Genomic DNA, 23,601 nt, shown 5'->3' on the forward strand with positions numbered 1-23,601 from the left:
GGCAAAGTACTTTGAGCGATATCCGCCTGCGGCTAAGCTGCTAGCTTTTGCTGAGAAGTAGCTGGCTCTCCGGCTTGTTGTGGATGCTGACAGTCGAGCTGTGAGAAAGACAGTTGATGTGAGTTACTCTCAAAAGACATGTGTGTCTTTTTCTTTGCTGGGCTCAAACGTGTCTGATACACTGCGTTTCTGTTGAAATATGGGAGCAAAGGGTGGTGGCTGTAAAACTGATTTGCTAGCTAGAAGCAGCGTCGGTTCCGGTTATACACTGGAGCTAACGTTATCCTGTTAGCCTGTACGACGTCTTATGTAGTGGCATGCATACTACCTAAACTCGTCCCTTTTACTGAAGTGATGGGTAGGTAATGGCGGCGAGCAGATATCCTGTGTTCAATGTGTTCAACCATGGTTGTACGAGACGTGTTTAGAGACGCAATTGCGAAATGCTAGCATGAGCTAACTGGCGACACGTATCAGGTTAGTTCACGTTGAATTGATTTCTTAGTGACTTGGCGACAATTTAACGTCGATAATATCACCGGTTACTGCACTAGGATGTGGTTGACCTGTACTGTGGGTATGTTAAACATGTTGTAACACCAGTGAACGTTAGCGGTGAGTTGACGTTAGCCAGCAGTTCCAGGGAATAGTCGGAGACAACCTGTCATGCTGCGTTCACACACAGTGTTGCACATTTTCGCAACAGTTTGTGTTTGAACGCAACATCAGGGTGACACCTTGTTGGAGACAAGGTAGGAGTGTTTGAGCTGTGAGTGGAGGTTTGTACGGTGCTTAACAGTGTATTGTTAATCCCCACCAATTGTTAAGCAAAAGACGTGTGTTATCTTGTATGTAGTGGAGTCCGTTCGTCTGTCCAGGACTTGAAACTTGTTGAGGAATATGAGGCTGAAGGAGATCCAAAGGACTGCCCACCAGGCATGGAGTCCTGCCCAGCACCATCCTATCCACCTGGCCTTAGGAACATCAGCGCAACAGCTGGATGCCTCTTTCAACACCACAGCTGCCCTGGAGATATTTGAGGTGGACTTCTCAGATCCATCTCTGGACATGCAGCTCAAAGGGACATTACCCACCTCAAACAGGTACATTATAGAGGTGATGCACAAATAAGATACAAGATGCTACCTCTGTCAGTATAAGCCACTGGAGAGAAGTCACATAAGTAGGGCTTGTATACATTTGGAAGTTACAGTATTCTGGTAGTATCGGTTTTAATTTTGTATCCTGATAATGCTCAACATTTTTAGGAGGTATCCTATATCAACGCGCACTTCACCCCTTCAGATCTGGCATTGGAGATTATTTTTTTTAATCGAGCTAATGTTTGATTCATGTGAATCATTTACATTGAATAAGTATCTGACACATAACCCATGAATCTGTATTCTTATTCTCAATCTTGTATCATATCTGGTGTTCCCTTCAAAAGATTTGGCCAAGATTTGAAAGATTTAATGGCTCATTCCAAGTGAATACACTAAATCCATGTTATATTCTTTCCCACTTTCTCTTTTTTTTTAATACATTATGGGTTATTTTGACTCTAAAGACAGAGTGTTAGACAGTTAAACATTGCTTTTGGAGAAGTATACAGATGACTGCTCACCTAAACACCAAGTGCTATGTATGCTATTTGTAATAAATAACTCACTTTAATTTTCATATTCCAAAGGTTGCACAGTATCGTATGGGTGGATTTTGGAATGGGAGCCGATGGTACTGGAGGGAGACTGGTTGGTGGCAGTGAAAGTGGCACATTAACTGTATATAACCCAGAGGTCATAATGAGCTCCGGTGCAGATGCAATAGTGGGGCAGTCTGACAAACACACAGGACCCATCCGAGCACTCGATTTCAACCCTTTTCAGGTAAATGTCTTAAAGAGAAATCTTTTGTGTCATTATAGACAGTTTACACAGAAGGACATAACTTTCCTGGTGCTGCTATACACAATATTGATTGTTCTCAATTTTTCCTCTCCCAGAGTAATCTCCTCGCTTCAGGAGCAAACGATTCAGAGATATATATCTGGGATCTGAACAACTTTAACAGTCCTATGACACCAGGAACAAAGACGCAGGTGGGTGTGTGATTTGAGATATCGTGAGTTTGGTGAAGTTCACACACGTGTGTTGTGAGAGATGAGTTGAATTATTTCTGTCTGCCCTTATTTACTGTTAGAAACCACAACTGGCAGATTTGTTTTTGTTTCTTTACCTTTTCTAGTTTCATGTATTTGAGTTTATACTAAAAGCCACGAGAAGGTTTGCTTGTGGTTTCCATTTCACATGCCGTGTTGTATATCTTCTCTTACAGTGGGGTTAATAAAAACACATGGACATTTTTCTGATAAAATGAACATGTTCCCAGCAAGCCATTCATCAATTTCATGAAAAGTCAGATTTGTTTTGACAGTAACAGCCTTTGTCTCGTTTTTCAGCCTGCTGAAGACATCAGTGTTGTGTCCTGGAACAGGCAGGTTCAGCACATCATGGCCTCTTCCAGCCCCAGTGGGAAAGCAGTCGTGTGGGATCTGAGAAAAAACGAGCCCATCATCAAGATCAGCGACCACAGCAACAGGGTTTGTGGCTTTAATACAAATGACATTAAGTCCGAAGTTATCTTCTGCCCAAAACACTAAATTTATCATGAATCAATCAATAATCTGCCACAACATTTCCAGATGATTGAACCTCTGTAAAGCGGTTGTTCTCAGGCTTTGTCTGCTTATACACAACGGCCACGGTACCACAATCTATGTAGAGTCGGACCGTTGGCCGGTCAAATTACAGAAAAACAAAGGCAGACAGACTGGCTTTCTATGGTCATCACTCAGCCATACCCTCTAACTTCTGTCTGGATTACTAACACATAACACATACAAATTAATTAGTATATACAGTACATAGTATCATATGTACTCCTATCATTGAAAATGAATGATCAATGGGTTGTTTAAATAGATGGTCAGCAATATTACTGAAGTTTCCTCAATACACCTTTACCTGTGAAAATGAGAAATATATTATTCACGCCTGCTGTCCACTTTCACGACAGTCCAGTGCTCTTACAGAGCAGCATCCTCACACTAAACTCCTATTCCTGCTTTCATGTCAAGTCTCCGATTTAACCTGCAACACTGTTTACGGTTATCTTTTTTTTCTCAATTTATAAGCCAAATCTTAAATGTTTTGGGAGGCAGTATTTACTTAGTGACTATTTTGAAGCTTTGCAGCTGTTTTCCAGTTACACACAATTAAAACAATTATTTTACACCCTGTAGAAAGTCTCTTATCATCCTAAAGCCCATCTTTTGTGTGATTTCAGATGCACTGTTCAGGAATGCTCTGGCACCCAGATGTGGCCACTCAGTTGGTGCTAGCCTCTGAAGATGACCGAATGCCAGTCATCCAGATGTGGGACCTCCGTTTTGCCACTTCACCCCTTAAAGTCTTTGAGAGCCACACGAGGTGAGGCTTGAACAGTTTGTGCTCATTTCAGATTTTTTTTTGTCATGTTGCAGAATATACTGTATATACTTTCTGTTGGCGTTTCCTTCCAGGGGGATTCTGTCTATATCCTGGAGCCAGGCTGACTCTGAGCTCCTACTGAGTAGTGCTAAAGACAACAGGATCCTCTGCTGGAATCCAAACACTGGAGAGGTATTTAACATGAACTGCTGCTTCTCTGTTATGCAGGAATTGCCATGCCTTTATTATTGGGGCTTAGCGACGATGATGTGAATTCTCATGTCTCATTTAATTTATTTCAGGTCATCTATGAGCTTCCAACAACAAACCAGTGGTGTTTCGATGTCCAGTGGTGCCCCAGGAATCCAGCCCTCCTTTCAGCTGCCTCATTTGATGGCAGAATCTCTGTCTACTCCGTTATGGGAGGAAGCTTGAAGGCTCAACAGCAAAGCACATCTGATAAGGTAGTTGCTGTTTTTAATGTAATGTATTTAATCCCAAAGGTGATGTGTTATATTGCCTTCTTTGTCCACAAGATGGCGTCGGTGTCAAGGGATTGACATTGACTATATAACATTGAATTTAAAAGATACTTAAATTAGTGGATTATTATTTTCAATTTAGCGATTATTCGGTTGGTCTAAAAAATATTGAGGTCTATTTTTTGTATAACCAATAGTCCAAAATCCCAAAACTCTGTTTGCAATTGTACAAGACTAAAAACCAGCAGATGTTTATATTCAACAAGAAGCTAAAACCAGTGAAATTGGAAAATGTTGCTTCATCAATTCTCAAAAATAGTTGCTGATGAATGTTCTGTTTCAGCTTTAATCCAAAGATGTGTTCTTGTTTTTAATTCTAAACATTTCATTTAACAGATATCCTCTTCATTTGATTCAATGGATCCCTTTGGGACAGGGCAGGTGCTCCCCCCACTGCAAGTTCCTCAGCCTGTAGTGCAGGACACCATAGTTTCCCCTCTGAAGAAGCCACCTAAGTGGGTGCGCAGGCCTGTGGGCGCTTCCTTCGCCGTAAGTGCAACATTAAAACATGTTATTAGAATGTTGATGGAAAAGGTGTTTTTGACTGATCTGGTGTTCTGTTTTCTCTTCTTCCCCCCCCCAGTTCGGAGGAAAGCTGATAACCTTTGAGAATCCCAAGCTGCCTCCAGTGCAGAGCCCCCAGCCGGTCCCCAGACAAGTGTTTATTAGCCAGGTTACCACGGAGACAGAGTTCCTCCAGCGCTCCAGGGAGCTGCAGGCAGCGCTGCAGTCGGGCTCCTTCAACAACTACTGCCAGGCCAAGATTCAGAGCGCCAAGTCAGACGCTGAGCAGGACATATGGAAGTTCCTTCTGGTGGGCCCTTGCATCCTCTTGACATTGAGACAGTCAGTGTAGTGTTGTTTTAGTTTGAATTAATTCACTTTCTCTGTTTGCAGGTGAACTTTGAGGATGAAGCCCGTGTGAAATTCCTCAGACTTTTAGGTTTTAGCAAAGAGGAACTGGAGAAAAGGGTATTCTGCCATTTGATTTATAACTTTAGCCATTCATTACTAACTGTCATGTATAAGCATGTTACTGTGACTCATATCATGTTAGCTGTAAAACAATATTATGCTTATTCAGATTTCAAAATGCCTCGGGAAGAGTTTTCAGCACAATGGCCATGGAGTGGATGCCAAAGATCTGGCAGAAAAGATGCAGCGGCTCTCCACCGAGGTTGGCAAGTCTGCACACAAAGTGTTTATATTCAGATGTTCTTTTGTTTATTTGCCTAGCAAGTTTGCAGCACTTGTTTACTGTAACATATCCTTTGTTGTATTCCCAGAGGTCTGATGTAGCAACTGCTATAGGTGGTGCCAGAACTTCGGGTTCTGGTTCACCGGCAGACTTCTTTACTCAGTCTCCAAAGGAAAACTCCAATTTCCAGATCCCTGTTTCATGTGGTAAATAAATCCCTCATCCGCACACACAATTAATGATGTGATTACAATGCATATCTTCATGTAAATACTTTGTCATTGATTGTCATGATTGGAAAAAGTAACTGCATTCTGCGCTGATGGTGAATGACCGTGTTGTTCTTTTGCAGACACCGATGGTTTGATAAGCCAGGCGCTGCTGGTTGGTAACTTTGAGGGAGCTGTGGATTTGTGTCTCAGCGACGGCCGTTACGCTGAAGCCATCCTCTTGTCCATCAGCGGAGGGGAGGAGCTGCTCAAGAAAACTCAGCAAAAATACCTAAGCATTCAAAAGAACAGCATTTCAATGGTAAGCCTCTGTTTGATTCATTCCGTTTCAGTTTGTGCAATCACAGGAAGAACATTTAATGTAGTGTGTCTGTCTCAACTGTAGCTCATATCATCAGTGGTGACCCAGAACTGGAGAGACATAGTGCAAAGCTGTGAGTTAGACAATTGGAAGGAGGCTCTCGCTGCTCTGCTGACTTACGCCCACCCTGAAGATTTTGCCCGTCTGTGTGGTAAGTTGCTCACAAGTGTGGCTCCACGATGATCATGCTGCAGCTTGCCTCGCTTCCAGGCAAACTGTACCGTTTCAGGAATACTTGCTTTACTTGCTGAATGACATGTACCATGTGTTCAGCCTCCCTGCTCTAATTTCAGCCTTCCCTCTGGCTTTCACGTTGTTTTAATTCTGAGATTCTTCTTGGTAGATACCCTGGGAGGTCGGTTGGAGCATGAGAGGACGGAGAAGCGCTGCCTGCAGGCCTGTCTGTGCTACATCTGCTCTGGGAACATTGAGAAGCTAGTGGAGTGCTGGGCCTTGCATAGAGACTGCTCCTCCCCTCTTGGTCTAGAGGTGCAGTCTTTTGTCTCTGCTTTGCATGAACAAAATCCAGTTTTAATACTTTTTTTAATCTTTTGTTTGTGTGTCTGATAAATAGTCTTAATTAGGCAATAGAGTCGTCTAATAGTCAGGTAAAATTATATATTTGGATTAATCCACTAATTGGTAAAATAGTCGATAGATCAGCCGAAGATAAACTAATATAATTATTGACTATTGTATTTTGCAAAGACATCTCGTGTGTCTACCAGAAGGATCCCACTGACTTGTGAGGAATTAAGAATGGTTGCTTGTTCTGATATGCAAAGTTTGAGAAGATCTTTTAAGACAATTCTATGAGCTGCACATAAAGTGAACTATTTTAGCCTAATTCTAAGAGCACTGAAGGATAATAACAATATTACATTTTATTTATATATTGCTTTTCAAATTTCTCAAAAGACACTTTAAAAACATTAAAATCATCATAAAAGAGCTACTATACACTAAAAACATAAAACACGCATTAGTCACATATTAAAAGCAGTAATGTAGCTGGATGTAGCCGTCACAGTGTTATGTGACTTTCTGTGTATTTTTCAGGATCTGGTTGAAAAAGTAATGATGCTGCGTAAGTCAATCGAACGCCTCCGCAACAGTGAGGTTGAGATCCAGAGCCCCATCCTGGCCGAGAAGCTAACCTGCTACGCTGGCATACTGGCTGCAGAGGGCAGTCTGGCCATTGCCATGACCTACCTGCCTGAGAACTCAGACCAAGTAAGAGGCATAGCGGCAAACACATTTATAATCCCCCAGAACAGGTAAATACCAGTGTGTGTTGACATAATCCTGTCTTCCCAGGCTGGGATCACAATGCTGAAAGACAGGCTGTTCCACGCTCAGGAAGAGGCTGCAGTTGGACAGCACCATCCAAACTCCCTCAACAGAGTCAATGTGCCCACAGCTAAGCCCACTCCTGCTGCTCAGACTCCTACACCAAAAGCACAAATTATGGTATACATTTATTACTAATCAAAAGCATTAAATCATATATTTTTGCGAGATTATATTTCCCATGTATTTATTGATGTTTAAACTTTTCTTTAAACCATAGTGCTATTTTTTTTCCCCCCAACTTTAGAGTCAGTACCAGCCCTCTGCTCCTTCCCAGGCTTCCCCACAGCAGCCTCCTATGCCGTCGATCTTTACCCCACAAGCTCCACCCAACACCGGGCCTGGTCTGCCGCCTTTTTCTCATGTACTGCCGCCCAGTGGGACCCGCCCTGCCTTGAGGCCTTCCTACCCTCAACATCCTGCTCCTGCGCCGGCTCCAGGTTTGATGTTGTATTCTATTTTTAAATACTTCAGGCAGATTTTTTTTTTACTTGAAAATTCCACCCTGAGCAGAGTTCAGTAAATTGAAGTACATTGTGCTGATAATGCCTCTCTTTCACTCAAAGTAACTTTAATTGTGAGGTATTTCTTAGCAGAGGTATTTTGCTGGTGGTAACGTTTTCAGTGTTTTTGAAGTTAGCAGAAAATCTTGCACTTGGGGAAATACACACTAGTTTGATTGCGCTTCCAGTTCCTGCGGAAGCGCAATCAACAACATGGTGGACTAAGTCTGCAGAGCCCTGAAGCGCCGCCCCTGTTGCTGCGCAGAGCGATGTTCGCTTGTTTATTCAAAGTTTACTATTGAACGTGTCTAAATTGCACCTAAGTGGACAAAAGCACTCCCATGGTAATACACCCAATACACCCGTTAAGTGTGAAGTAGATCAGATGAGCGGTTCTGGAGATATGTGAAGGACCTACAGACAGTTGGATCTAATGGCACTTGTCCTTTTCCAGGTTTCCTTCCTCATCAGCCATTCCAGCCTCAGCCTATGGCTATTGGGGGACCCTCAGGCTTCCCTCCTCAAGGTCCTTCCATGCCAGCTGCTAACTTATCAGGACCTCGATTACCACCTCCGTCATCGACCCATGGAGGCCTGTTTACCATGCCCAGCCCCGGGGTGCCACCGACAAGCTTCATGCCGTCTGCCTCTTCACCCACGGGCCCCATGCCACCCAGCTCCCAACCCGGAGCCCCGGTTCCCATGTACCCAGGGGGCCTCCACAACCAGGGGCCTGCACAACCCATGGCATCTGGTCCCTATGCCCCTCTCGGATCAGGGTACCCACAGGGAGGCCCCGGAGCTCCTGCTGTAAAGCCCTTCTTGGCCCCAGCTGTGGCTCCTCCTCCTACAGGTAGATCTCATGTTGCTCGACATGTAACAGTTGCCATCAGGAGTCTGTTGTTGATGGTTATTGAATCATCATCAACCGCTGTCCACCTCATTTGACTTGCAGGATTCTTTCCCTGGCTGAATTCCCAGTCTGACTATCAAGGTGACTGATAGGGTTGGGTATGGAGTGCAGCAAATTATACATTTGAGTGACCAGAAAAAACACCTAAACAAAACAAAAACCCACCTTTTTTATATTAGATTGCACTCCATTATACATGTTTTACTGGTCACTCAGTGTATTGTTGGTGGTGTTTGCTAATGCTGCTATATGCTTGAGGATAATGTGGTGACTTCCTTATTTGTATGGATGTCGGCTTCAAACACAGTAAACAAAACCACATCTTCCAGTCTCAAATCAAGATGCTGTAGATTATTTTGGATCACACAGTGTCTGCTCTCTTAGTATTAACATTGTCATCAATGAAGACTCTTTTCAGGTTATGGGAAACGGGTAAAGATTGTTCACTAATGCATATTACAAAACATATGGAAAACCTAAGTACATCTGTTAAAGTACTGTGATCAGTTTCTTCAGCGAAAGGGAAAGTCTTCAATAAGCCTATAAAATGACTCAGTCAAAACAATATCAAAGTATTTCTGGAGCCAGGATAAAGAGCACTTCCTTTGTACTGTTAAAATGATGGGTCTTTATTTGACTTTCCAGGTAAAAAAAATCTAATCTTGTTAGGATGTGCGACGATTCTTTGGGTGGTTATGAGCAAACTGGAAATCAGGGATAGTTTTAACAGCTGCGGACTGTCTGATATAATTAGCTAGGAGTTTTCCAGCTTTCTATTTATTTTCATAAAATGTTTGTTTTGAGTTGAAGAATAATTGTTCCGTTTATTTAATGGAGTTTGTTGAATTCTGTTATCTTTAAAAAAGCTCAGGTGTGGAAAAGTTAGCATACGAGCGGTGTAGTGGAGAATCTTTTTACATTTTCAATTGATACATACACATTTGTGCACCAAAAGATATTTATGCAATGCTTTTTATCATTCAGCATTGGGATATTGTTACTGTTGAGTGATCTTTAAGATGCCGTCGGAACGTTTGCTCATATTTGCTGCTTTGTTTTCCGCATAAGCTGTTCGAGTCTTTGGCTTAATGACACGTTTTTGCCATGTAGACTAACCTTGGATCAAAGAGGTTGTCTTGTGCTGACAATCTTTGACTGCTTGAGTGTGAGCACAAAAAAATGCCACGAGTCACAATTCAAATTCTCCCTCGTCTTCTGATTTAGGACCCCACGAAGGCTGGAATGACCCACCAGCAGTACGAGGTGGACCCAGAAAGAAGAAGGTATGTGTGTATTTATCAATTTAGACTTTTTGGTTCATTTTGTCCAGTCTGTGTATTACTTTATGTACTAAATGTAATTAATTAGAATATGCTTGCAAATGTGTTTCCTTCATTTAGTATTCCAGTCTACAACCAATGATGTTAGCACAGGTCAAATCAAACTTTTAGTAAATCCCCTTCCTTGTCTATTTTTTTTTTTTTTAAGAAAAATAAATCACAACATAATAATTCTGCAACTGGCGATGCTTAGATTTGGCCTCTTTCATAATTTAATTTTCTGTTACTTTTAGCTCTATGTCAAATCATCTGTTTATTTGCTGAGTTTTCATTACAATAGTACAAAAGATGAAGAAAAGACCAGCCACGAACCAAACTGTAGTTCTATTGAGTTTTCATTTCGTTTTTTTGATCAAATCATAATTTTTTTCTTTGTTGCTCTACATCTTGCCCTCTGTTGACAGCAGAATAAACCGTGGGGTAAAAGTACCACTTGTTGAGAATCCCTGATCTACGAGGTGTGATACACGTAGTTCAGTGCTGTGTAGCAGTTATGGGCAAGGTTAAATAATTCAACACAACAACAGCTCAGTTCAATAATGTAATGTCCATTCGTAAAGCTGCACTGATGGATATTTGATTAATACCAATAAATTAAATGACTAGATGTAATTTGAAAGGGCACATTGACAAACCCTCAGAGAAATTGGATTGTGCTCTCATTAACCTAATTTCCAGCAGCAGAGGGCGGATGTTTTCAGCAAACAAGCTCTGATAAACCTGCGACCTGTTCAACCCCAAAAACCAGACAGACAAACAAACTTAAGTTGAACATTAGTCAGCTTTTCCTCTAAGTAGCCACACAAAATACATAAATGATTGATTTCAGTGTTTCTTGTCCCTGACTGGATGTATCTTCCTGTCGTGTGCTCTCAGCTCCCTGATAACTACACTCCACCAGCCCCCATCACTGCCCCTGTGATGGGATTCCCTGTGGAGGCTCCTCAGCCCCACAACCATGCCCAAGTCCCCCCCGGAGCTCCCCAGGAGCCCAGTGTTCAGGTTGGTGTGTGACAAGGGGCTGTTCCCTGATTTCTCCCTCGGCAAACACTGTAAACACCTTGTATTTATGTCCTCGTTTTTCCTCAGCTTCTCCAGCAGCTGCCAGCCGAGAGGGTGGAGCAGAAAGAAATCCCTGCTGATCACATGGTCCTGAAATCCACCTTTGACAGTCTGGTGCAGCGCTGCCAACTCGCAGCGGGAGACCCAGTAAGTTTCACTGTTGTTTGTGTGCGGCTGCATCCAAATGTATTATCGAATGATTACAAATATTTCCTTTTTCAGCAAACAAAAAGAAAACTTGATGATGCAGCCAAACGTTTGGGATACCTGTATGACAAGCTGAGGGAGCAGTCGGTAAGAAATTATTGCATGTACAAGAAAATAAATTAGCCGTGTGCTAAAGTTAAAAGTGACGTGAACATCCTCACTCTGCCCAGTTCAAAGAACTCGCTATGCCCCGTAATGCCGGGTAGGTCTTTATTCACAGCTTCATTCATTAAAATAACAAAAGCAGAATATGTACATATTTAATATAATTTCAGAAGCTAGCATAGCATATAAGTGCTAACCCAAATAATGTGAGCTTCACTGCAGGTCTATCAAAATTAAACACTGATTTATTAACAGTTTTGATAGTCATTAAAGTAATTTATCCAGCAGTAATGCAAAAAAAACACGTAGGTTTTGGATTGTTGGTCAGACAAAACAAGCAATTTGAAGATTTCTTCATGGGCACTGTGAATCTTCTGGCTTTGTATTGTCTTAACATGAGCTGCCACATAGTAACATCTCATAATGTTTCCCTGCCGATCTCTCAGCTCTCTCACAACATTCTGAACGGGCTCCACGAGATCAGCCGCTGTGTGGTGAGCCATAATTACCAGCGGGGTCTGGAGGTCCACACTCAGATTGTCAGCAGCAGCAACTTCAGCGAGATCTCCGCCTTCATGCCCATCCTCAAAGTGGTCATGACCATCGCCAACAAGCTGGGCGTTTAACCCAAAGGGGGAGGGGAGGATGGTGGAAAGACACCACCAACCAGACTTCAGTGTTATCACATTGTTATATATGTATTTATTTCTTTTTGACCTGATGACGTGCTTTGATAATGAGAATAATTACTGATGATATTGCAGATTGTGGTCTCCATCACTCCATACATAAATATTCCTTCCTGGTGGCTGATGTGGGCAGTGAGGTGGGTTTTTGTAGAGATTTGTCGATGTTGCTGTGGTGATTTTACGATAAAATGAATGTATTCTGAAAGTTGTGATTCTGTGTAAATTCAACGGTTGGTGTAATATACAAAGTTTGAATCAAGGCGGTGTTGCATTTACATAGTCCACATTACACTGGTGCATATTTTTCTTCTCATACGCTTGATTGAATACACTTAGTGCTCTAAAGAAAACATCCGGGACTAGCAGCTCTTACGTCCACAGAAGGGGTGGAAATGGTGCCAATAAAATTGGGTTCATCTTACTATCTATCCTGTCGGTGTAGTTTCTGTAAGTGAGAAAACACACCGATATTTATACTTTGTATCTATCACAACAAGCATCAAGGAAACACGTGCATAATACTGATTGTTCTCTTCACCTGCTGTAACCGATTGTGTAAAGTTGAACTTTTGGGCCAAAGCGCTGCAGAAGAATGCCATACGGTAAATGTCAAGTTTCTGTTGAGTTTCATTTCTTAGCAGTGTTGTTTCCTGATAGGTTGTGTGAACGATTGAATCTTTTCTCTTTTTACCGTCAGACTTTCTTCAGTGTGCATGTTTTTTCCTGCTGAGTTCACATGGCAGCTCATAAGCAAAAATGACTAATTTATGTTGAACTGCGAATGAATTGACATCCGTGCTGCACCCTTAAAGATGATCTCACTCATCTTTCTACCCAGGTTACGTCTTATCCTTTTGTAACTCTGAAGTTTTTTTTATTTTAATCTTATTTGTTTTAGATTAGATCATACGATGATTACCAACATAAATGAACTGACAAACGAGAACATGTAATCTGAGGTTTGCAGCTGAATATCTCGGTGTAACGTGGCAACAGAAGGCAGTAAAGTGCCTCCGTGTGCTCGTTTTGGTTCCACAGACATTTATACAATCCACATTGCTTACTTTACTCATGTCGGTATCTTTTTCAAATAAATCTTCACTTCAAAGGTTTTGAGGCTTGAGCAATTTCTTCAAAGATATTAATTGATACATGCATCTATCTCTCATTACCTTTTCCTGTTTTATTAGAAAGTGAGCAACCTGTGATCCCTTCATTAACATACTTGCTAAAACATACTATCGCTGTCACAAGGACCGATACAGGAGAACGTTCCTGCCCACTGCTATAAAACTATAATAAATCACCCCTGGCCAGATCTTCCCTCAATTGAATCAACCTCAATAACTCTAGCACCGCTTTCACTGTATATACTATATTTACACACTTAAATGTCTTATATGTAACTCTGCTTTCTGCTGCCACAACACAATTTCCCCCTGTGGATGAATAAAGTATATATCCTATCCATCCTATTAATAATGCAAAATTGGTGACTGACACTTTATTAATCATAAACTATTTTGACCCTAATCCTGTTACTGATGAATGGTGTATTACTCTATAATGCACTATTAAATAATGAATTAGTGAAGCCCTTTTTGTTACAGCCTGTATCCTCAACCAGTATTTTTGATATGAGTGTTATGCCATAGTCCAAGATTTTGCTTTTCTTCATTTCTAAAGCAGAATTTGTGTTTTATTGTTCATAGCCCTCTGGTGCTTCCTGGTTGTGTATTGTTTGCTATATTTTGTGTCTTGGAGTAAATGTGTCTTCCATTTGCCTCGCAGCTCCATTCAACACTAAAAAGGAGGAGGAGCTTACCAGCAGGGTGTGCACAGGTGTGTTGCATTCAATAGGCTCGTTCGTTAGAGCTGCGCCTCACCTGGAATCCAGACGAGAGCAGGCGGCCGCAGCAGGAGGCGTTGACAAAAATCTGCAATCAAGTCGGACAGTTGTCAGCTGCCTTCAAAGTAAACAAAGGAAGTCACGGGAAAAAGTACTTCCTGTTAGTTCCGAACTTTTGTTTCCTTGTAGTTTACAGATCATTTATTATATGTGTTTATAAATATATATATTTATGTAGAAATGACTGTGTAGCTGCATCCTTTGGTATTTGTATGTCTGCCTGTGAAATACATTACTACTGGTTTAGATACGTGTAATGAAAATACGATTTTGTATTATCAACCACACAAGATGTGTTTTTAAGATTAAACATGAGACGAATAGTCAATAATCGAGGGTTAAGTATTACAACTACACATAAAATAAGGATTTTCTACAACACGTGGTGTTTGCTGTCAGATCTAAGAGTCAATCAGCTCTCTGATGTGGCGAGAGCCAGGCGTTTCCCATCATGCACTGGGCCAAGCAGTCGTTTGAGAGCAACTGCGGCGACTGACTCTGAAATCGACAGCCGGCTTGGTCTCGTGAGAGTACCGTTGACCACGTGTGCATGACGTCAGAGCAAGTCGGGACCAAGTCGGACACAAATCTAACCGGCATGCATTGCGCGCCGATCGATTCTGCGCAGAACTGGCTCATCTCGAACGAGCCTATTGACTGGAATGGTATTTTAGCATTGCAATGCTCTGATGACGCTCTGTTAGACCGGAAGCTCAAATAAAGCTCAACACGTCATCGATCTGGGTGCCGATGTCTGATTTATATGTTACCAGGTCAGCTAATTTTACTCTGCCGGCATTTTCTAGCTTTAATGCGTGCCACATGTAAGTTCACATGTAGTCGTCACAGACGTGTTCACGCGCCCGTCCGCCATTGGCGCAGGAGGATCACAAGTCAGGACCTCGCCGCTGATTGGCCGGTGGGAGTCAGACGCTGTGTGCTGTGCAGCCTGGATGTTTTTTGGGGGGGGTTGAACGGCAGTAACCTCCCGTCGTCTCCGTCTGGTCCGATGCTCGTATAGTGTTACCTCGCCACACATCACACCACAGCCGCGGCCTGAGTCATGCTGTTGCTCCGCCTGTGCGGGTCACTGTAGCCTCAGGACTTTAATACTTCTGCAATGTGCCGAGGGTAACTCTGCCTTCTAATATGAAGCAGGACTTTATGTTGCTGCCAAAATACAGTGAAGTACTTCCATTGTATGCTACTTTTATACTTCTACTTCTGCATGCTAAGTGGAAAATGTGTCTGGCAACTGCAGTTGCTTTTTGCAAATTCACATTATTAATACGAAATATAACCAACAAATACATTCTGAGGTATTATTATAGATTAAATAGTAGCGAGCAGTAGCTCCACCTTTTATCAATAGTAAAGGGATTCTTGCACACTTGCATCAATAATTATAATCCAATCATTTGATATATATTAATTTTAATTATATACTGCTACATTTTACTTTTACTTGAGGCACTACTTATATGTTCATGCTAATGCAATTTTAGTAGAGTATTTCATTGTAAAGTTGCTATTTTTGTTTCTTTTAAAGATAATGAAATGAATATATAATGAATCAAATGAGTCTATAACATTCCAGAAACAAGTAAAAAATTCCCAGACTGTAACAATGCAAAACAAGATATTCAATTTATAATTAAGTACTTACTTTTGAGACAATATCAGGCTATGTTTTTGGTTTATGAATGACTTAAACGATCAACTAATTGATGACTCAACAAATACTTTCAGCATTGATAACTCCTCGACCTGAAAAAGTCTGACGTAATAAGCAAATATCTGGTCCCACACTGGCCCTACATTCCTCTCTGCTCGTGTGAACCCATTGAACACTTTTCAGTGTGCAGGCAATACTTTGAGTATTAAATAGCTGGGATATATTTGACTTGCACACTTATTTGAGCGGCAAACGGGAAGTGTTGAATTCTTCACCACAGAAGACCGAAAACTAACCAGGGAACAGAAAAACCCAAGTTGGTTTGTTACCAGGAAACTGTAGATGGTCATCTCCACACAAAAAAATACATTCAAGCTATTAGGTTGAATAAATTTAACTGTACAAAAATGTGACAATACTACGTTACTCCAAACTTTGATGCATCAATAATAATACCGGTAACCTTTTAGTATATATGACATTGACAGCAACCATTCTGCAAGTACTTTCCTATTCATAGGGAACAATGTGCACCAACAATGTGAGTCATATTCAGCCAGAAGAACAGGCTTCTTCCTCAAAACTGATGAAGAGCCCAGCCATGATGACTGCCTTTAATCTTCTCAGAATCAGACTTAATCCTTCTGCAGGTAGTTTGCTGTTGTTGGGCTGCAGCAGGAGCAGCTGTATCACCTGTTTCACTTATGACGGAGGTTCACGTCAGAAATATGTTCATATCTGTACCAGAATCTGAACTTTAAAAAAATGTAAGAGGCACTTTACAGGGAGAATCAATGTGGCTGTGTGTAAACTAAGTTACATTTTCAGAAAATTCCAAGACTTTGAAGTGCGGATAAATATCAGAGAGACGCAATGAATAACAGGACGAAAAAAAGAAGAGAAACAACTGTTAATTGTGTGTATTGAAAATATTGTGAATTTTATTTCAGAATAGAGTACAGTTCAAATTTGACATTATCATTCAGACTGACAACCTTTTGATCCTGTAATTAGGAAAAATGCTGATTCTGCCGTTCCGGGCAGCAGGAGTTGTTTGCATGGCTTGTGATACTGTCGGGTTTTGTTAGGTGCTCTGATGATGCTCTAACATCGCTCACGACAGCACCTGATGGGTTGAAACTAGTTGGCACATCAGGGCCTATATGTTGCAGGTTAAATCTGTTGATTGAACATTTGCAGCAGGCAAATTTGTATTCTTGGAATATGAACTTCTGTCCTATATTTCTAATTTAAAGCACTTGTTTTTGTCAATTGATGTGGTCAATTTACCTAAATTAAATGTGTTTTCAGAATAAAAAACAATGTTCCATCTGGTGCTTCAGCCTGTAAACATGGACCTTGGTCAGATTTGGCGCGAAGAAGATCAGGAATGAATGCAAGTCATAAGGCAATAGGTTGTATCCTGACTCTTATAAAATAAACAGGAGCTCAAATTTTATTTATTTTACTTCCAAATATTGGAATGCAGAAAACTGGTTGAGCAATCTTTCTTTAAAGTCTATAAGGGGGAAAAAACTAAAATAAATACATAAATAAGATAATATAAGCATTCCGCACACCAGAATTGGAGATGAGCATAAACATTGATGCACTTAAAATTTAGCAATGACAATCAGCTTTGTAGGACATCAAAGGGAAACCCGACCCCGTCTCAGAAATCACCAAGGCAACAGTTCTGATGATCCAAATGCGATGCAGCTCCACAGTACGTTACAAAAATAGACACAGCTCTGCCATTAGAGTTACCGATAAAACACCTCACCACAACACCTACGACAGTAAATCATCATGCATGGGTGGCATGATGTTTTGTAACACCAGAACTGTCACATGACTGGCTGCTACATCGACCAATGAGATCTCTGCTGCAGATGTTTCTGGACAAAATAGGGACATGTTGGATAAAAGAGGAAGCAAAGCCACTGATGCCACACTGTTAGAAAACTTCCACAATGATGTTGGGTGAAGAAGCAATATCGACTTAAGTGTGGACCATTACGATGCTTTTACATATGTTCACAATTGGCACGCTCTTGGCACTATGATATATTCCTTAAAAACACAAAAAGTCGATTAAACATGGCATGGTACTAAATTCAAATTACATGTATCTAACTGGTAAACTTGAATGGCAGTTTGCTATTTAATGATAAATGCCTCACCTATATGGTCTGGGGAATACTCAATCCATTTACTACACAAACTACATACGCTATGTATTAGTCTTTAGTTTTTTTCTACTTATTTGGGTACATACTGCAACACGCTGCAGGACTCTGTTGTCAGTATAATCAGGTTATAAGAAGAAGTTCTGGGTTCCCTCACTCTTCCATCATGTGCCGTATTTCATTAAAGCCAAACAACATCATTCAAACTCTCATCCCTTTTTTTGCCGAGATCTTAAAGCGCTCAAAAAGTGTATTGCCCGTGTATGAGAACGGCAAAAACTGTCTGTAAACAAGCAACGACAACAGTCTGCTATACGTATCATATCTTATCAGTTGAAATATTGTTACTCCATATTTTTTTTAGAGCTCCACTTCTGATCTATTTTGATTAATAATTAAGTAATACTTACATAAAACGAGCAGCTACATGACTGACCTTGCATGAAGGATGCACACCAAAGTGGCAAAAGCAGCAGAGGATAAAGTTGACTTTTAAAATGTATCTACTTCAGATCTAAAGCGTCTTTGCAGGACCATGGTCTGTCTGAACAGAAACCAAGGCAAAGAGCTTTGCAAAAATGTGTTTGTTTTTTTATCCAGCTTGAACAAATGATTTAGTTACAGCTACAAAATGTTGTCAAGGCCCTCATGAAGATGACTTTTATCCTCAGTGGATGAGAAATGTATAGCTGTCAAAGGACTGTGAAGCTTCTTCTTTTCGATTGTTTTTCCCCCGAAGCTGACCCCAATGCATCCATCCATCTTAGCCACTCCGTAAGCTTCCGTCTCCGGTGCGCTGTAATCGGGCCTGGACCAGGTCACGGGACCCTCTCTTGACGTCCGAGGCCAGGCCCAAGAAGCACATGAGGTCGATGAAACAAGTGGTAAGGTTCATCTTGCAGCCAAACTCACTTGTTGCATAGTCAAAGGGGAACGTGTGGTGATAGTTGTGAAATCCCTCACCTGTAAGTTACAAGAAAAAAAACGGGGTGAGCAAATCATGAAATCATTTCCAGTCACAACCTGTGGAGCTAACGTTAGCAGAATACGTTAGCAACTCTTTAGCTAGCGTGAGCACTTTTATGCTACGCTAGCTACTGAATGGAAACTGAATGCTGCTTTTTCTTTTAAATGACTGCATCAGTGAATAAAGACCGACCCGGTTTGGAAGTAAACGGGTTGTGATTTAATTTCATTCTCTTCTGTCTCGATCACCAGGTGATGAGCGGGGTTTGCTTTAACATTGTGATCTGTAGGCTTCGGCTTCTATCTGGATATATCCTTCAATCGCATTTTGGGGACCCTTCTGTCTGCTTCAATCTCAAATCCCTTTTTAGTTTTCCCTAAGTTAGACTTTATTTGTTCAGAAAGTGCAGTTAGTTACAGCGTTGGCTCCATGGCAGCTCTGACAGCTGGACGGAGTTTCAGCGGGAGATATTCTTAGTGGAGAGTCAAAGGGTTGATTTTGTTGTAGTGGCCACATTTAGAATTACAGGATCATGTGACACCCCCTGGTTCTTTCTCCCGTACAGTTTTGTAGAAAAAAAACGAATGTAAGATGAGCCACTGGGTCAATTTAGGAATAAAGTCTTGAACATTCACGTTAGTACATTATATTCACGGCAGTTTGGCTTAAGCCTAAAACCACTAAAGCATATCATTTTTGTAACTATATTTTTGGTGAGCAACTTTCTTGAACTGGGTGCCATCTTAGAACATCTAGTTCCATGTCCAGGTCTTTTAAAATAGTTATTCTAGCTGCACTAGTGACTCCTATTGGTTTGTCAAGGAGGTGGATCGAGTGGGAATAACTTTGATCTTCAGCATGAATAAAAATGTTAAAGTCAGGCTTTAAATGAGTTGCCTATTTGTTTTGCGATGTACCGTTCTACTATCACTGGTTGCCAAACTGGTTTAGGCGTAACTTGACCTACATCACACAAACTCTTGTGCAGGTGCAACGTAAAGTGATCCTGCCAAACTGAATATTTGCACTTTCCTGACAGTTCCTGAGTCCAAAAATTCCTGTTTTCATTACATCCTTATCTTTTCTTTTCAGTGAGAGCGCATGCTCGAGTGCGTTTCATACCTATAGCGCTGAATGCGACAAACTTGTTCTCCCTGGGGTTGATGGTCTTGTCATAGGGCCTGTTTCCCCACATGTGAGCCGCGCTGTTGACCAGCCAGGTGGCGTTCAGCACCAAGGTGTACCTCAACAGAGCGGGGATGAAGTACGCCACCCACAGAGACTCCCCCCACATGTACCAAGGCACGACCATGGGGACGAAGAAGCACATGAGCAGCACGGACCTCTTGTAATACCTGTCGAGGAGACAGAGCGGGTGGAGAGCAGAGAGAATGGAGTTGTTTACTCAGTACGACATAAACACACAAATACTGCTCGTGAGACGTGGGATTTCTCCTGCTTTTCTTTAACACGACAGTTTTCACTTAAGTCACCCGTGAGGACCAATCTCAACATGCACAAAAGACAAGTTAGTAATTGACACACACCTTGCTAAACCAGAATTACGACCGACACAACTCTGCAGCGTCAGCAAGTTAACGGGTTGAATTGTCCTTTCTTTGCTCTATATTTGTGTTTGACATATCAGATAATAAAACAATGAAGAACAATTCTGACTGTTTACGGTCCTCCCATAGGAGGAAAGTGCACCTTTTTTTTTCGGTTAAATACCCCAAGTGTAAAATCAATCCTTGACTGAAGCCACTTACTTTCTCTGAAACATCACAACTTTGTCAGACTTCAGGTCACTGAGTTCCAGCTTTTTTCCTTTCTCAATGACGTCCGGGTGTTTGCGCACCATCAGCCAGCCAATGTGAGCGAAGAAGAAGCCCCGGACGGCGTTGTGCGGGTCAGCATCTGTCTCCGAAAACTTGTGGTGAACCCTGTGGTCTCGAGCCCACTCAAAGATATCATTCTGTGGGTTCAGGTAAAGACAGCGATTGCATACACTGTAGAGACAACGTGGTCGTTACACAGTAATTCAAACTGCTATTACCACAGTGGTAATTGTGCCTACCTGAAATGACATGGAATTGGCCAAACCAAGAAAGATCTTTAGAGGTAGTGTGGCCTTGTAGGATCTGTGACTCCACAGGCGATGAGCTCCTGCAGTAACTCCTAAAGCACTTATAAAAAAACAAAGTAAGGCTGTGAAGAGAAATGCAAAAACTAATTAGTACTGCTAGCAATTCAAATACTGCACATAGTAATATCTCAGCATCACATGCTTTTGGTACACTTGTACTCTCCGTGTTCCTGCAACAAGTGATGCTTTGCAAGTGAGTCATCCATGTTACATTATTAGATATGTGTGACTAAAGGGGAGTAGAATAGAATAAACAGCAGAATAGTCATTCAAAAAGCTGAAATTATGAGTGCACTGTTGCATTTTTTTCACCTCATTACTTATTTGGCAATTTGTTCCAAGGCAATCTCCACAATACAATCAAATGAATCACACTGGCTTTCCTGCACAGCGTGTATAGCTGAAGATCATTCAAATGTGCCTTTGAATTAACTGGTTTGTACAAGCCTACTTTATCTCAAGAGAGTTTAAATAAACATGACAAGTTGCATGAAACTGTGACAGTCACTTGGTAATAAGGTTACTTCATGTCAGATGCTGACTGAATGGATAACACCGTTTGAATATTGCTTTCATAAGACTGGAAATCCATTCACATGTGCAGCCCCTGGGGTTTTACATTCATAGCAAACACACATTCCAATAAATTCCAAGAATTTTTTTGTAAGTCATAAAGCAGGATGCAGCTTGGGTAATAACTATTTAATACTGTCCTATTATACTGTTACTTTATTCTAAAATTAAAAAAACATGATAGTTGGTGCCTCTTGTTAAGAAGCACACCGTGCATTTCGTGACAAGCACACACACTGTGCAGCTTTGAAATACTTGCTGTGACATGAAATCTCTGGTGATATATGTCCTGATCTATAATCCCCACTACATGCAGAATACTGGGAGGAGCATGCACACAATCCGTGCAGACACTTTTCGCTTGCAGCAACGGGTGACATAACAGCTGTAATTTCGGTAAAACACTGTATTCCACCAACGGAAAAATGGCCCAAAAACAAACACCCATCCGTCGCAGGAAAACTGTAACAGGTAGGATTGTACTTACACCAAAGCAAGGTCAAAGGAGATGCTGAAGGGACTAGGAACACGCCGTAAGCGGCGCCTATATGCAATAGTGTCATCAACACGACATTTCTCCATACGATGGTCGAGGGAGGTTTGGGCCCTTCTTTTTCTTTGTATGTGTGATCAAACACGTCTTCTCTGGCGGCTTCTGGAAGAACATTTCCGTTGCTCGACTTGTGCTGCTGCTTCTTCACCAACGCCTCCGCCTCCGTCATCGTGGCTGCTGTTTGGTGATGCTATGGGCGGTAAAAAACACACACACACAAAACAAATAAACAAAAATAAGATAAATGGCTAATTTCCGTGTTTCGGTGGTAAAAGCAGACTTAACCGGCGAATAGCCCGTCGAGCTGACGAGGAAGAGGATGGCAATGTAACAATGATGCTGACTTCTTTCTCGCTGACATAACGTTACGACAGTATGGCTACGACGTTTTTTGCTGCGTTGCGTAACACTCGTGTTACACCTGTAGAGTAACTCAACGGAAGGTAAGTAACTCACCAAAGAGAAGCAGACGAGTAGAAAAGAGATCCTGGCTGTGAAAGACGGAGATGAATGTGGGTGAAAACTACTGTAACAGGGAAAGGGAAAGAGAGAGAGAGAGAAAGAGAGAGAGAGAGAGAGAGAGAGAGGGAGAGAGAGAGAGAGAGAGAGCGAGATCGTCGGCTCCGCAGCAAACGCATCAATAAGGGGAGTGCGAGGCGCGATGGACCAATCAGCGCTCGGATGCCGCCTCGAACTCGGGCTCTGATTGGCTGCCTGGTTATCTGCTGTTCACCTTTTATTCATTCTCCTGCCAGATGTACATTTACCTTCTCTGGAGAGCCGCCGCAGCTGTCTAGACATATAGAGTGAAATTGATCTAAATGTTTTATTACAAATGTGTATTACATCATATAATGTAATACTATATGCTTTTAATTTAATTTATTTAGCGATCACGCTTTCAATCAATACTCCTAACACTACTGCAATTACTATTACTTTACGTTACTTTTCATGCACCTCAGCAATATCATACTAATGCGAGCAATCAGAATAAGATACGTGTATAATAGATTGAAGAATACTTTTAACAATAAAGATTAGTAAAAGTGATCTCTCTCGAAATAAGGGTGACAGTACAGTAACACAGATAATAATATAATATTGCAATTGTTAATCAATGGTTTTACACAACGTTACACCGGAAACACAGGGTCAAATGTCACCACTGTTTATTGCAAACAGTTTAGATGTTATCCCTTAAAACTAGATAAATACAGTTTATGGCCTGTTGCCCTTAGGCCCTTTAACATAATTTACGACGTTTACTGATCATATATACTGAGAAGTTATATAAGTTACCTTTACAGGAGGTAATAGTACATCCAGTTCAACCTAATTATCTCAGACCTCAGACAAGCACCACCTGTTTTTTTTTATCTGCAGACACCAATTTAGAAAAAACATCTTTCTCACTTTGAAATTGCTCGATGGCCAAGTTTCCACCCGCACCTAAAAGCAGCATGTGTCTGTGGATAAGTGTGGAGCTGCAGTCCGTGAAATAGTCTCCACCATATGGTTCGAGACTCCGCGCGTACATGTAACCTGATCCGTGCGTATCAGGCGATCTATGCGCACACATTTAATAATCTGTAAAT

At 41.5% G+C, this 23,601-nt stretch overlaps 2 protein-coding genes across 2 annotated transcripts; one reads left to right on the forward strand and one right to left on the reverse strand.

The window, feature by feature from the left end:
• The first annotated feature begins 79 nt into the window (after window positions 1–79).
• On the forward strand, window positions 80–13,096 carry sec31b (SEC31 homolog B, COPII coat complex component). Its single transcript, XM_079214165.1, has 26 exons — window positions 80–118; window positions 857–1,103; window positions 1,694–1,889; window positions 2,006–2,101; window positions 2,462–2,602; window positions 3,349–3,491; window positions 3,584–3,683; window positions 3,794–3,955; window positions 4,370–4,522; window positions 4,617–4,847; window positions 4,931–5,005; window positions 5,118–5,210; window positions 5,320–5,437; window positions 5,584–5,762; window positions 5,847–5,973; window positions 6,166–6,311; window positions 6,882–7,055; window positions 7,140–7,292; window positions 7,420–7,612; window positions 8,130–8,528; window positions 8,631–8,669; window positions 9,813–9,871; window positions 10,805–10,930; window positions 11,018–11,137; window positions 11,213–11,284; window positions 11,749–13,096. The coding sequence occupies exons 2-26, from the start codon at window positions 901–903 to the stop codon at window positions 11,926–11,928; spliced, it is 3,678 nt and encodes a 1,225-aa protein (XP_079070291.1). The 5' UTR covers window positions 80–118; window positions 857–900; the 3' UTR covers window positions 11,929–13,096.
• Window positions 13,097–16,490: 3,394 nt separating this feature from the next.
• scd (stearoyl-CoA desaturase (delta-9-desaturase)) lies at window positions 16,491–22,537 on the reverse strand. The gene is made up of 6 exons (XM_079214575.1): window positions 22,460–22,537; window positions 21,938–22,193; window positions 20,809–20,939; window positions 20,501–20,706; window positions 19,854–20,086; window positions 16,491–18,727 (listed from the first exon to the last, which is right to left on the reverse strand). Exons 2-6 carry the CDS (start codon window positions 22,170–22,172, stop codon window positions 18,528–18,530), a joined length of 1,005 nt encoding a protein of 334 aa, XP_079070701.1. The 5' UTR covers window positions 22,173–22,193; window positions 22,460–22,537; the 3' UTR covers window positions 16,491–18,527.
• Window positions 22,538–23,601: the final 1,064 nt, after the last annotated feature.

The sequence above is a fragment of the Taurulus bubalis genome (genome assembly GCF_910589615.1).
Source record: "Taurulus bubalis genome assembly, chromosome: 2".
Classification (NCBI taxonomy): domain Eukaryota; kingdom Metazoa; phylum Chordata; class Actinopteri; order Perciformes; family Cottidae; genus Taurulus; species Taurulus bubalis.

What these genes read in the sequence shown, in the direction of transcription:
- sec31b (XM_079214165.1), top strand. Translation starts at nt 901, where the DNA reads ATGAGGCTGAAGGAGATCCAAAGGACTGCCCACCAGGCATGGAGTCCT. An exon ending in CTGTGGGCGCTTCCTTCGCC is followed by an intron (nt 4,523 to 4,616) that starts GTAAGTGCAACA and finishes TCCCCCCCCCAG; the next exon opens with TTCGGAGGAAAGCTGATAAC. An exon ending in TGTGGCTCCTCCTCCTACAG is followed by an intron (nt 8,529 to 8,630) that starts GTAGATCTCATG and finishes TTTGACTTGCAG; the next exon opens with GATTCTTTCCCTGGCTGAAT.
- scd (XM_079214575.1), bottom strand. Translation starts at nt 22,172, where the DNA reads ATGACGGAGGCGGAGGCGTTGGTGAAGAAGCAGCAGCACAAGTCGAGC. An exon ending in TCCTTTGACCTTGCTTTGGT is followed by an intron (nt 20,940 to 21,937) that starts GTAAGTACAATC and finishes TTCTCTTCACAG; the next exon opens with CCTTACTTTGTTTTTTTATA. An exon ending in GTTGTGATGTTTCAGAGAAA is followed by an intron (nt 20,087 to 20,500) that starts GTAAGTGGCTTC and finishes TCTCCTCGACAG; the next exon opens with GTATTACAAGAGGTCCGTGC.